This window comes from Microtus pennsylvanicus, chromosome 5 (genome assembly GCF_037038515.1).
Source record: "Microtus pennsylvanicus isolate mMicPen1 chromosome 5, mMicPen1.hap1, whole genome shotgun sequence".
In the NCBI taxonomy this organism is placed as follows: Eukaryota; Metazoa; Chordata; class Mammalia; order Rodentia; family Cricetidae; genus Microtus; species Microtus pennsylvanicus.
Window position 1 is genome coordinate 104,777,222 of NC_134583.1, and position 13,964 is coordinate 104,791,185.

General features: G+C 44.1%; 1 protein-coding gene across 2 annotated transcripts in view; it reads right to left on the minus strand.

Moving 5' to 3' along the window:
• Pip5k1b (phosphatidylinositol-4-phosphate 5-kinase type 1 beta) overlaps positions 1-13,964 on the minus strand; it is a 250,636-nt gene that overhangs the window by 74,302 nt on the left and 162,370 nt on the right. For both annotated transcript variants that reach the window (XM_075973742.1, XM_075973743.1), the window contains 2 exons: positions 10,215-10,367; positions 8,902-9,201 (listed from right to left, as the gene is read on the minus strand). In XM_075973742.1, the coding sequence (XP_075829857.1) occupies positions 8,902-9,201; positions 10,215-10,367 (453 nt within the window). The remainder of the gene's footprint in view (positions 1-8,901; positions 9,202-10,214; positions 10,368-13,964) is intronic.

Here is a 13,964-nt window from a genome sequence, read left to right on the forward strand (position 1 = left end):
AAATTGGGGCAAAAGTTTTCACGGTAGCTTCCTTGAACCATCAAAAAACTAACCCTTCCTCATGCCCACATTCTTTAGCAGGTTAATATTAAACTAGTATATTCATATCACAAAATACCACTCAGCAGTAAAAAAAAGAGCAAACTATCGATATAGGATCTGACGTGAATGATCTTTAAGGGCTTTACGGTGAGTGAGAAACCAGTCTGCACAGTTTCATGCTGTCTATAGCTTTTTTTTTTGTGGTTTTCGTTTTATGTAGTCCAGGCTGGCCTTGAACCCCTGATTCCCTTTCTGCCTCTACCTTCCCAGCATTGGGACTACAGGTGTGCATCCCTACACTCATCTCTATACAATATTCTTGAAATGCCAAATTATAGACATGAAAAGCATCCACGGTTGCTTGAGATTGGGGAAGGACTGTGAAAGAGGGAGGTGGCTGAGGTTAGGAAAGGGCAGCCTGAGGTACCTTTGGGAAGGAGGGAGGTGGCTGAGGCTAGGGAAGGGCAGCCTGAGGTACCTTTGGGAAGGAGGGAGGTGGCTGAGGCTAGGGAAAAGCAGCCCAAGGGACCTTTGAGAAGGAGCTGTTCTATACTTGACCCTGGTGGGTGGATATGCGAATCTACTTACACACACACACACACACACACACACACACAAAACTGGAAGAATTAAGAAGTTTTAAAACATACCAGGAGATTACATTCGAGTCTGTTTCCTGGCAGTGATACTGTGCTGATGTCAAAATGCTACCATTGGGGACACAGGGTGAAGGGTGTATGTGACTATCCCCAACTGTTGCAAGTGACTCCATTAAAAAAAAAGACTTTACAGGTGGAAACATTTAGAGTCCTTGCAAATACACGTTGTTTGTTTGATGTTCTCACTAGGAGCCTGCTTTGTCTAGGTGTCTACAGCTCCCTCTAACTCAGACTGGAGAGTGGAAGATACCATGCCGCTGTTTCCCATAGACTCAAGGGATTCTTGCCAGCTCAAACTGTCTTTTATTTGGAGTTAGTTTTATTCATTTATTTGTCCAGCTCCTCCAAATTTGATTTATTCTTACATTTTATAGCACGAGAGTAACTAATATTGTAGATAGCAAAACCCCAATGTAATTTAAAATAGTGGAGCAAATTAACTATCATACGGAATTACAGTGCTTGTAAAGATCTATGTGGAAAAAGAATTCATTTGTCCTATATTTTCCAGGTTATTTCTGAAAAATAAAAACAGGTATCGTGATGCATGACTATAATATCAGCATTCCAGGCTGAGGCAGGAGGACCATGAATTTGACACTATCCTGTGGTACACTGAAAGAAACTATGCCTCAAGCCCCAAACAAATCAACACTGAAAATAACAACAAAAACCCAAACAAAATAACCCACCTTCAAATCTGTCTAAATTACACGCAAGGAATTAATAGGAAGTATACCTAGAGGGTAAGCGCTAATCATAAAGCCAAATTAACATGAAAAAAGGCAACCCACTGAGAAACGCCCAAGGGTGTAAGCATCCAGTCCGTAAATCAAGAGCTTGCCATACACTGGAACAGCTCACGGTGCTCATCAAGATGTTCCAGTAGAAGCCGGTTTCATTAAATTCTCAGGGCCTATTAATATTTATGATAACAGTGATTTGTGGGAAAAGAGAAAATCGATTCCACACTACTGAAAAATTAATAACTTTGGTGCTTAACAAGGAATGATAGTAAATGTGGAATGGTTCATTTAGGCCATTAATTATCCAGACTGTCTCTAACGTGACTCCCACGTGAAGGATTAGGAAACATTTAGGTTATAAACACAAGTTCCCAGTAATAGACTTTGCCTATCACTTCACTTTCCCCAGAGTACTCCCAAAATATTGCAAGATAGAATAATTTGTCAAATTTATTAAATGACATGGGTGTCTAGATTTTTTCATACATAAATTACATCAGAGAAAAAAATAATCCCAGTAAATTAAACTCAAGTACAAAACAATTCATAATTGTTCTTCCAAAACGCATGCACAAAATTTCAATTACAAAATCTTAACTGCAATCATTTTATTTTCGTGCTATGCTCTGGGTACAGCAGGGAACAGAGTGATGTGGCTGCAGAGAGGGCTCAGAAAGGAACACTGGCCTCTGAGGCATTTCAAGTCTGACTTGTGGGGATTTAACTCCGGCCTTCTCATTTGTACAGTGAGTACTTTAACTACCGAGCCATTCCTACAGGCCCTAACGCCAGCAGTTTAGGCTGTACGTCCACCAACAGACGCCGAAAGGGCAAAACTGAGCTTCTCCCACTGTGGCCTGTGCAGATTTCCCAGCCAGTGCCTTGTATCTTGCCCCCTTCTCATTTGACCCTGCAATCAAACGCCCAGCAGCTGACACCCATATAAGTCTTACACTATAAGCAAGCCTGTTCACTGACAAACATAAACAGCTCCAGGGCCTCGTAAGCAACACCCATTCTGAAGTAGTTCACCTCTTCACCCCCACCCCACATATACTTTAAATAATCCAGTACAATTCTTCATTGTGTCAAATATAACCCTGAGGGCGATCTGTCATTTAGATGTAAAATTCAGATATTCAATCTGTTTATTGATCATGCCAGTCTACTTCGGGTCCATTTTAATTTTGAAGTAGATAACCATCTGCCTGAGGAAAGAAAAAAGATTGTTTACCAGAGAGTTTTTATGTTACAATTAAGAGGCTTAGAAACCTCTCCCGGGGACAGAGAAGAGCCATACCTAAGGGAGGTAGGGGGTCAATGTTAAATAAAAGTCCGACCATCATTCCAACATGACTTCATGGGAGAAATCACTGAACTGTGGATACACTTCTGTGAGCACATCCAGTGCAGCGCTAATCCCAAGTGATTCAAAGTGGAAATCAGCAGCTTTATCAAATTCTCAATGCCATTTTTGGCATGCATTTCAGCAGAACTGGATGCTCCCTTCAAAGGGACTGGAAGAGTAGCTGGAGACACGGAAGTCATAAAAGGCATTTCTTGGAGCGGCACCCATGCCTTCCTCTCTTCGTGCTCCGATATTCTCTTTATTATTCTTTTGTTCAAATACAGTTTTCCAAGAGCCATTTGCTAATCACCCACTGAGCCAGAGACAAAGGCTGGGGCTTGATCAAGAATCTGCTCATGAGAAATAGCGGCCTTAAATCCCATGAAAGAGGTAAGGTTGGGAGGAGGAGGAAGCACAGCATGGTGACCTCAGAGGAAGAGATATCCCAGGAGTCACAGATGGGTAAGGGAAGGTGAGAGGAAAGAAGGCAGGAAAACATGGCCTGGCAGAGTAAGCCAAGAGAGTAAGCTGGTGAGGGATTGGCCATCGCAAAGGGAAGGCTGACACCCAAGGGATTATGTATCACTGGGCAAGTCAGACAGGGAGATGGAGCTTTTTTGCTAGAGGGCTTGCTGAGCAGCGAGTAGCCCAATCCAAGAGAAGAGTCCAGACAGAGCTCTGGACTGGAAGCAGGGAAGCAATCCACAGGGAACAGGGGACAACCACAGGTCGAGCTGGCTCAACAAGTCACACGGGGATCTCCCAACAGCGCTTAGGCTCAGGGAAATGGAATCTCCTAGTCTGAGATGTTATGGTAAAATGCAAAAGAAATGATGGAGGGTGGGCAGAAAGCTGGGGGCTCCAACAAGCAGGGTCCCCATGCCTGTCCAGAAAACCACAGAGAAGAAGCAGGGGGCTTTTATTTTATATTTGTCTATTTTTAGTTCATTGTACACAGGGATAGAGTTAATAATGAAGTTTTCATCCAGTCGTATCACACATTACAACCATGTCCATCCTCTCCTGCTTCCTCTTCCTCCTCTTGCTGATTCCTTTCTGTTTCCCCAAATAAACCCTCACTTCTATTCCATGCCATGCATGCGTGTATTATTCTAGATTGCACACACAAGAGAAAAAGGCAATCCTGTCTTTCTGAGTCAGACTTACTCTGCTTAACAGGATGATAGTCAGTTTCATCTGTCTCCCTGCAGATGACCTAATTTCATTCTTTATGACTGAACAAAACCCCACTGTGTACACAGATCACATTTTCTTTATCCGTTCATCTGCTGATGGACACCCAGGCTGATTACACACCTTGGCTACTATGAGTTGTGCTGCCATAGACAAGGATGGGCAAGTGTCTCTGTGGTGTGTCGACAGGTCTCTTTGGGTACTATATTCAAGAGTAGCATAGCTGGATTATATGGTATTCTAGTTTGAGTTTTTGAGGAAACTCTATACTGATTTCCATAGTGTCTAGACTAATTTACATTTCTATCAATAGTGCCCAGGAGTCCTAGAGGTCTGGTGGATTTGTTATTTGAGTCCTCAAGAGGACCCGCACAACTCTGATAAAGGGTTTTGACAAATATTTGGATGCACTTCTCTCTTACCTCACATGCCTTCCCTAATTATTAGCTGCAGCAAAGACAAACAACTATAGTTCCTGGAATGTGCCATGCTATTTCATATCCAATATATATTGTTTTTTTCTTCTTAGAAATAATGTTTTTACTGCTTTGCCTACCCAGAATTCCTCTCACCCTTCAATATCAAGCTAAGTCATCACCTACTCTGACCCTATAATACACTATCATCACCGCATCTCTCGTACTTTTTGGCAATAGTTCAAACATGAAGGTCACTCACCCATGTTCAGCAACGAGCACATGTCCCACAATGAGCCTGGTTCACCTTCCTCCCACTGGAGCATTGCCATAAAAATGGTCTATGGTTGGTTTGTTTTTGGAGCCTCCCACAGACAGTAGGGTTTTTAACAGAAGAGATCCCCAGATGCTAGGTACCAGTGCCAGCCCGTGAGTGACCCCACAGCCACCCTAGAGCCCAATACTCCATCAGTCACACTAAAGTTCAGTTCTGAAGAGTAGAGGGGATGCAGAGAGGGGAAGGCACAAAGAGTCTGTACCCAAAATGAAAACTAAACAACTTTAAAGGAAACAAAATCAATATACTTCCGTATCTCTCTAAAGCTGAAGAGTGAACACTAACCAAAACACTAACTTGTCATGCGATACAAACCTAGATTTCTGGGAAGAGGGAATTTTAATTGGGAAGATGCCTTCTTAAGACTAGCAAGTCTGCAAGCAAGTCTGTTGGGCATTTTCTTGATTAATAATTGATGCTGGAGGGCCCAGTTCACTATGGATGGTGACACCCCAGGGCACCGAGGTGGTCTTGGGTAGTATAAGAAAACAGACTGAGCAAGACAGTCAAGCAGGGGGACCAAACTAGTGAGCAGGGTTTCTCCATGGCCTCTGCTTCACTTCGTGACTTGAGGTGGTTCCTGCCATGGCTCTCCTTAATAGGACAGGTAAGCCAAATGAGTCCTTTAAGTTGTTTCTGACTATGGTGTTTATCACATCAACACAAACCCTAACTAAGACATCACCCATCAGACCTACAAAGCAATCCCTGACAAACATCAGAACCCATGGTTCCAAATCCCTGCACTGCACAGTGCAGCTCTGCCTGCAGGACCAGCTACTGGATCCTGATCACAGATGACTTGGCAGGTCAGCAGCTGGAGTCAGGCTCAGTATTTGCATGTTTCCATACCACAGGGACGAAAGCATTTGCGATGAGAATAGCAAGTTCCACGACTTACGCCTTGTACAAATTCAAATACAATTCGATTCTTTAACATGGACGTCTGTATTATTTTAGAACAACATGCTAAAAAAGTAGAAAATAAGCAGGTACCTCTCTAGGGTCTCATTTTTGTTGAAAAGTCATGTTTGACCTGTTCTCTCAGGGTTGGGCACAAATCCCGTGCAATGGCATTTATAACTGACCTTTACTCTTCTTGGCACAGAAGCATGTAGCCTTAGCAGACTGTAGAAAAAGGTTTCCGATATTACTGAGAAAACACACACACACACACACGCACACACACACACACACACACACGCACGCACACACACACACACACACACACACACACACGCACACACACACACACACACAAACACACACACATATCAGAGGCAGGGGGTGAGGAGAAAAAAACAAATCTAAGACTGGAGAGGCTTGGACTATACTCTGGGGAATTTGGTAGTTAACTTTTCACCCACATCCTGAAACCACAGAAAAAACACAAGATAAAAGGTTTCCATTAAAATGTGTGTGTTTTTTCTTTCTTTTTCCCTTTTCCTTTTTTTTTTAATAAAAAAGAAAAACATGACTCCTTCAGATAGCAGAAGAGTTCAATAGGATATTTTTTTTCTTGGTCCCGATAGCTTTTCGTATGACTTGATAAAAGATAGTAATAGTAAAAACTTAATAGCTGTCAGAGAGGTGGCTCAGGAGTCAGGAGTGCTTTCTCCTCTTCTAAAGGACCTGAGTTCACTTCTCAGCACCAATGGAAGCTGGCTCACATCAGCCTGTTACTCCAGAATCAGGAGATCCTTCCTCTAGCCTCCACAGACATCTCCATCCCCCATGGCAGGCACACAAACATGCATGAATAAAAAATAAAAAGTAGCGGGGTGGTGGTGGTGTACTCCTTTAATCCCAGCACTTGGGAGGCAGAGGCAGGCGGATCTCTGAGTTTGAGGCCAGCCTGGTCTACAAAGTGAGTTCCAGGACAGCCACAGTTACACACAGAGAAACCCTGTCTCAAAAAACCAAACCAAACAATAAATAAATAAACAAAATTTAAAAAAATCTTAAAAAGACCCCTAGAGTCAAACTTTAAATTCTCTTTGTTTAGATCACACTTTGCCCCCAGACGGATGTGAGCTTTGTCACCGGCTTGTTCAGCAACACTGGACAAGTTTGTGTTTTTTGTTGTTATTATTTTTAATTAGAAAAAAATCTGTACGTGTCTGAGCATTCTGCCTGACATGTGCCTGCTGCCCACAGAGGCCAGGAGAGGGTGTTGGATCCCCTGGAACTAGAGCTACAGATGGTTGTGAGCCAGTATGTTGGGGCTAGGAATCAAATCTTCCTTTGGAAGAGCAGCCAGTGCTTTTCACTGCTGAGTTATTTCTCTGACCCCTGGACAAGTTTACAAGTTTCTTACCCCCCCCCCCCCCCCCGCCAAGAGAAGGACTCTCACTCTGTAGGGTGGGCAGGCCTAGAAAACTCAGTGTAGATGGGGCTGCCTTCAGTCATAGATCTGCCTGTTTCCATCTTCCCAAGGGTGGGATTAAAAGCATGCACCACCCAACCTGCCTTTCGCACCTTCTTTTAAGGATTCCTTCGGCAATGAAAATGGCAGCATGATTGTGCTAAATTCCAAGTGCTCAGAGGGAGAAGGAGGCATGACTAGTGAACCCTGGCTATGTGGCACACCGTGTTCACCCGATCTAACATCACTATGTCACAAGTAATACAACAATTGTGTTAAGGAAGAAAATGAACCCAAGGAGTTACTGTCACACGCTACCAAGCGTCCTGCAGCAGGAGGCAAGGAAAGCCAGTGAAAGCAGAATGAGGGTGCTCTCTGCTCTACACAGTGGGGTGCTCAGCCTGCCTTCCTCACCTGCGGTGTGGCCAGGCTTCCGGGGAAGGCTACTTTTTCCCTCACAACAATGCATGTCATCTGTCTGGGCCCAGCGGAGGCCAAGAAAGCCACAGCCTGAATAGCATAGCCCTTATTTTGTGGCAGCATGGACCAGTGGCATCATTGGTTACCTAGGAAGTCTTGGCAAAGCTTAGGCCCCAGCCTGCACCATCATGCTGCCCAACCCAGCTATGCTCAAGATGGCTAACTCGCCTGACTAGACTATCCCAGTTCCCCCAGATCAGTCATTCCAAGATTATTTCTGGGGTGTATATTAATTAAGTCATCATAATTTTTCAGGATTATATGATGTGGGAGACCCTTCAGTATGATATAAATATGTCTTATTACCATTGGTTAATAAAGAAGCTGATTTGGCCAATAGCCAGGCACAATACAGCCGGGGGAGGGGGAATCCAAACAGATACAGGGAGAAAGAAAGTGGAGTTGGGGAGACGTCAGGTAGCAACCAAAGGGGTAAGATGTCAGAACATTACGGGCAAGCCACACCACATGCAAATACAGTTTAGTAAAAATGGGTTAATTTAAGTTGTAAGAACTAGTTAATAATCGCCTGAGCTAATAGGCTAAACAGTCTGTAATATTAATTTAAATTTGTGTGATTACTCGGGACTGGGCAGCTGGGAACCGCAAGCTCAGCCTCCAGTTACAATTCTTCATTTTTTTTCTCCAGAAGGGTTTTTACTCACTTTCACCACATGCAAACCATTCCCCCAGGGCTTTGGCCACCTGTATTTATAAAGTGATGTAATAGGGTGTGTGCACCACAGCTGGGCAGCCCCTTCTCACCTCTGACAATCACCCTTCCACAGAGCACTGGGCTCTATCTGGCGCCCTCGCTCCCCTAGCCTCTCAGACAGGGCAATTGCAGCCAAAGCACAGTGTTTGTCCGTCAAGGCTCAGCTCACAGTGGGGCTCCAGGGAGCCCTCCGTTAATCCCACTAAGTACATCTTCTCTAAACGTGTCTCCTCAGTCGAAATCCCATTTCATCCAAGATCTGAATATGGCTTCCCTTGCTGGTTTCTGCATTAAATCTAAATTTCATTTCCTTTTCAGCTACCTTCCCCACCCCAGGGAGGAAGGAAAAGGAAAAGTTCTCATTGCATTTTATCAAAGAAAGCTGACAGAGCTTATTATAAGAACCAACAAAGAAGTGTTCACAGACCCCAGGCCATTCCCTTATCATTCACCATTTCCTCAGAGATCCGGAGAGCCTGGGTCAGCATGGAAAGACTAGACTTCCCATGCCCATTGTGGGCCTTCCTCATGTCTTGCTATGGGCATGCAGCTCTCACGATCGAGATTACTTCAAAGGAAATCCAGAGACACTTCCTTACCCGGCAGTCTCTCTGCAGTGTCTTCATAAGGGCATTGTAAGTTTCTGTGTCGAAATACAGCCCCTCATGCATGTCCTGCAGGAAATCCAGGTCCTTAAATGTGGGGTTGGGTTTCTCTCTCTCTTTTCGGGATGCTCTTCGCTTGTAGGTGGAGCCTTTCAGGTCATAGGTCAGGTGCATCCTCATGGCACGTGGCAAGACATTGTTCATCACTACAATGCGGATGTTGATGCCCCCTGACTGCATGCAGTACAGCCCATAGAATTTTGGCAGAAGAGTCCTTGGGTTCTGGTTTAAATTCTAGAATGTAAAAAAAAAAGAAAAGTTTGTTCTGTTCCATTTTCACAAAGTATTATTTTCATTAAAAGTGAGTTTGAGAGCTACTATGACTCGACATAGGATGTGCTGTTAATGTCCACTGTATAGGCACACCACACTTTCTTTACCCGTTCCTCTGTTGATAAACGGCTGGAATAGATGGATGCACAAGTGTCTCTCTCTGTTGTCTCTAATTTCTTTCTAAATCTGCTCTTAGAATAGCAACATAACCATTCTAAACTCAGAGCCATAAAAGCTGAATTAATGGGAAGGCTGCTCAAAGCCTTGCTTAACCAGCACTGACAGTCAATGAATGTCACCATGGACACAATGACTGCTGCTGGCTACAAAAAGCATTACTCCTATCCCTTCCTGATCACCACAAAGACACTGTTTCCAGCTTCTAAAGGACAAGGGAGCAAAGGTTCAGCAGCAGCTTCACTTAGCAGGGCCACAGTGAGGTGAATGACTGAGCTGCACTTAACCCAGGACCGTGATCCAACAGCTATGCTCAGGACTCGGCTCTTACTTACACCATTTTCTCTTTTGATACAGGGTCTCTCAGTGGATTCCAGGGTGGCCTTGAAATCATGATCCTTCTATCTAGACCTTCCAAATGCAGGGATAACAGGTGTGTACCACGTCTGGCTATCACTTCTTAGAATCAAAAATTATCATTATTATTGGCATGTATATATATGTATATGATTTGTGGGCACACACATGCCATGACCAGAGGACGATTTTGCAGAGTTGGTTTTCTCCTTCTACCATGAGAGAGTCCTGGTGACTGAACTCAGTTTACCAGGTTTGTGTGATAAATGCTTTTAACCCACTGAGCTATTTGCTGGCCTCCGGTTATTACTTCTAAAATCTATCCAAGGAATGCTACAACATAGTCTAAATGCAAAGGAAGGAAAACCTGCAGGAATAAAGCCCTCCAAAGAAAGGAATAAATCCCAAGGTAGAAACTGTAGCTGTGAACAGCCCCTTACCATGTAATATCCTGGCAGCAACTTCTGCAAGAACTCTGCTTCCTTGTGCTGAACGGTTTTGATGATAAATTCATCATCGCTGGTCACAAAAAACAAGGATCCACTGGCTCCAGGGTTGGACAGTTCTATCAGAGGCTCACTACAGATGGAGTACTGAAAAAGTTAAAAAAAAAAAAGAGCAAACACACACACAAAATCAGTTTGGGTATGTATGTGTATATTTATAGAAATCCTTATTTATGTATTCACAGTGGCTGAACTAAACCCAGGCCCTTGTCAGGCTTGGTAGGTGTTCTCCGATGAGCCATAATGTCCACTCCGAGGCAAACATTTAAAGCCAACTTTTGGGGCCGGGGAGAAAGTAAGTAGGCAAAGTATTTGAAAGCATGGGGATCTGTATTTGGAAGATCAGCCGTCATGTATAAGGCTGGGTGAGATGGTTTGCACCTGGTACTGGGGTGGCTGAGACAGGAACACAGATCCCTGGAGTGCCAAAGCCAACTAGTCTTAGAGAATCAGGCAGTATCAGTGAACTCCAGTCTGGTGAGAAGCCTTGTGTTAAAATAGACAGAGACAAACAGCAGAGAGAAACATTTGACATTGATCCCCCATATATGTGGCTGCACATATAAATGTGTATACAAAAGCATGTAGACATGGATACACCACATACACACACAATTAAAGTCTGCTTTTTGTTTGAGACAGGGTCTCTCTTTATAGGTCAAGATGATCCCAAATTGATGCTCTTCCTGCCTCCACTTCACCATTGCTGTGATTATAGGCCTATGCCACCATGCGTGGTGAAAGTACCCTTGTTTTAAGTGCATGCATGCGTGTGTGTGCGTGTATGTGTGTGTGGTGTGTGATGTGTGCATATGTATATGTGTCAGTCCAAAAATAACCTTGGCTACCATCCTCAAGAATGCTTCCCAGCTTTTTTGAGACAGTCTCTCATTGGTTTGAAGCTCATTGAATAAAATAATTAACAAATTAATAAAATAAATTAAATAATTAGGCTAGACAAACTGGCCAGTAGGCCCCAGCGACCCTGGTCTTTTCTTCCCTCATGTTGGGATTACAAGAGTATTTATCACGCTTGTCATTTTAAAGTGGGTTTTGGGGGTTGAACCCAGGTCCTCATGATTTTAAGGCAAATACCTTACTGACTGAGTCATCGTCTTAGTTTAGCTAAAGTACTCTTCTTTGGGAGGGGCAGGGGTTGAGGCAGGGTTTCTTTGTGTAACTCTGTGTAGTTCCAGTCTGTCCTGGCTCTTTGGAGACCAGGTTGACCTTGAACTCAGATATCCCCTTCCTCTGCCTGGGATTAAAGGTGTGTGCCACCATTTATTTTTATAATTCCATCATGGGAAAGAGGTATGCTCTCCTCTCTCCCCACCTCGAGTGCCACGTGACAGAACCAGGGGTTCTGTCTTGTGAGATCTTTAAACAGGACCGCACAGTAGATGCTCTGTCCGCAGCATGCTCATAAAGCCCCAGCTGAAGGGCGAGCGCTCCTGCATTGGCCTCCCTTCAACACAGAACCTCTCTCTTCTCTTTCCTCTGGTTCCCCAGGGGACACTCTCCACTGTCACTGACTTCACAGAGGATGATGTGACATCCCCACCTCAGGACTCTGGGGCTACAGGTGTGTTTCATTATAATTGATATCTCTACTTGGTTATAACTCAGTACTTTACATATGACAAGCTGTTATGATTTAAATTACGTGGCTTTGCTGGGCGTGGTGGCACTCTGGGGTCTCTGGGAATTCAAGGCAAGCCTGGTCTACATAGTGAGTTCCAGGACAGTGAGCTCCACTACATAGAAAGGCTATGTCTCAAAAAACAAACAAACAAAAATCATATGGCTTTTATTTTGTTGTTGTAATGAGAAGGATTTTTTTTTTAAAAAAAATTCTAACCACAGGAGATCTAGCTCTTGGCCAGAATACGAGAGTGGTGAGTAGAAAATGGGCTGGATTCCAGCCTCTGTCCCTCCTTCCAGCCAGGGTGGGGCCCTTTAGCAGTATAACCCCACAGAGCAGAACATCACATCTCTACACCATGGGGCCTCTACCTTTTGCCTTATCTTCGGGGTGAAACACTATGGTCTTGTTCCCCAGGCCAGAACTTTGGTGACTAGCCTTGACACTTCCTATTTCCTCCTCTGTATCCAGATGCGTGATCTTGCCTGCCTCCTTCACAAGATATCTCCTGTCAGTACCCCAGGTTCAGTGATTTTTATCAACTTCTGTCTGGCCTCTAGGGCATGCTCCTGGGCTCAACTGCAACTCTCACCCCACCTAAGTGCCCTCTCCTCTGGAAACCAGGGATCTTTCTCAAGGTAAATTTGATCTTGACCTTCACTGCATCACCCTTTCCCATGTTCATGACCACAAGTGGCCCAGCGCTATATCCCAGGAGTCCCACTCATCAGGTCTTCCCCAAAGCTCTATTCTCATCTTCTCAAATGTGACATGAACGCTAGACTCCAGGCCTTTTCGCTGGATTTCTGTAGTGTTGGGGGTGGAAACCGAGTCTTCATGCAATGTTCTACCATTGAGCCACATCCTGAGCAACAGCCTGAGATAAGGGTCTGGCGTTACTTTCTTGCATGAGGATAACCAGGTTCTTTTTGAGATTTTGTTTTACTTTTATTTTATTTGTATGAGTGTTTTGCACGAATGCACGTGAGATCTCCCTATGAGGAGGAATGAGAATTACGAGAGTATAAAAGAAAAGAACAGAAAGAGGAAATAGAGCAATCATGGGGCAATAGTAGAAAATCTGTCTAGAAGTACACATGAGACTCACACAAGCTCAAGGTAAACAAAATCTTAGCATAGAGCAGGGAAATGGACAAAAAATCCCACTGCTAGCTAGGGAATCATTGGCATTTGATGGTTGCTAGGAGAGGGAGATTCAGTTCTCTTTAACGATCATCCTGGTAGGTCGACTACACTGCAGGGTAGATGCCACTCCAAAGAGGAGTTGGGCAGTAGAAACTAAACAGGGTATGGGGGACACCTCAAAGTCGGGTGAGTAGGAAGGGGAGGGAAGAAAGGTACTTATGGGAGGAGATGGGGAGGAAGTGACTATATTCACAACACAATGTGTGAAACTCACAGTAAAACCATTGTTTAAAACAAAAGAGAGAAAATTCTGTCTGGAAAAACCCAGATTCAGACCTACATCTCTCTCCCAGTAAAGTATCAAATTTCTCTATAAACACTGACCTAACTTGATCAGTTCTTTGTCAGATACTCTTTCAGTAGGCAATTTATAAAAGACTATTGATAGGCAATTGTCCTATTTTGGTAACGTTTTGAATTAACATTACGGATCACACACCATCAGCATGTACGTGACCGAGTCTATGACACTAGATGGGAATATGATTTCCACTCCAGAACTCTAGAGATTCATTACCGTGTTCTCAGCAGCTTCTGAAAGCTGATTCTAAAGGACACAGAGAACTGAACCAGCTGTGATCAACAGGTCTCCATGTGCACTCCTGGGCTCTATCTGCCTCCCAGGCATGCTTCCTTTGGGAAAGCCGCCTAAATGTGAGCATCTTCTCGTCTCGGTTTTCTGCAAGGCCTCCCTGCTATACCTGCCCGAAAGAAGGCATATTCCAACGGGGCTCTGCCAAGGCAAGCTAACAAAGTAAAGTTGTACCACACGGCACAGATGAACTTGCCTCCTACTCCCCTGATGGTGTACAACACTCAATCCGCTTTCGCTCTTA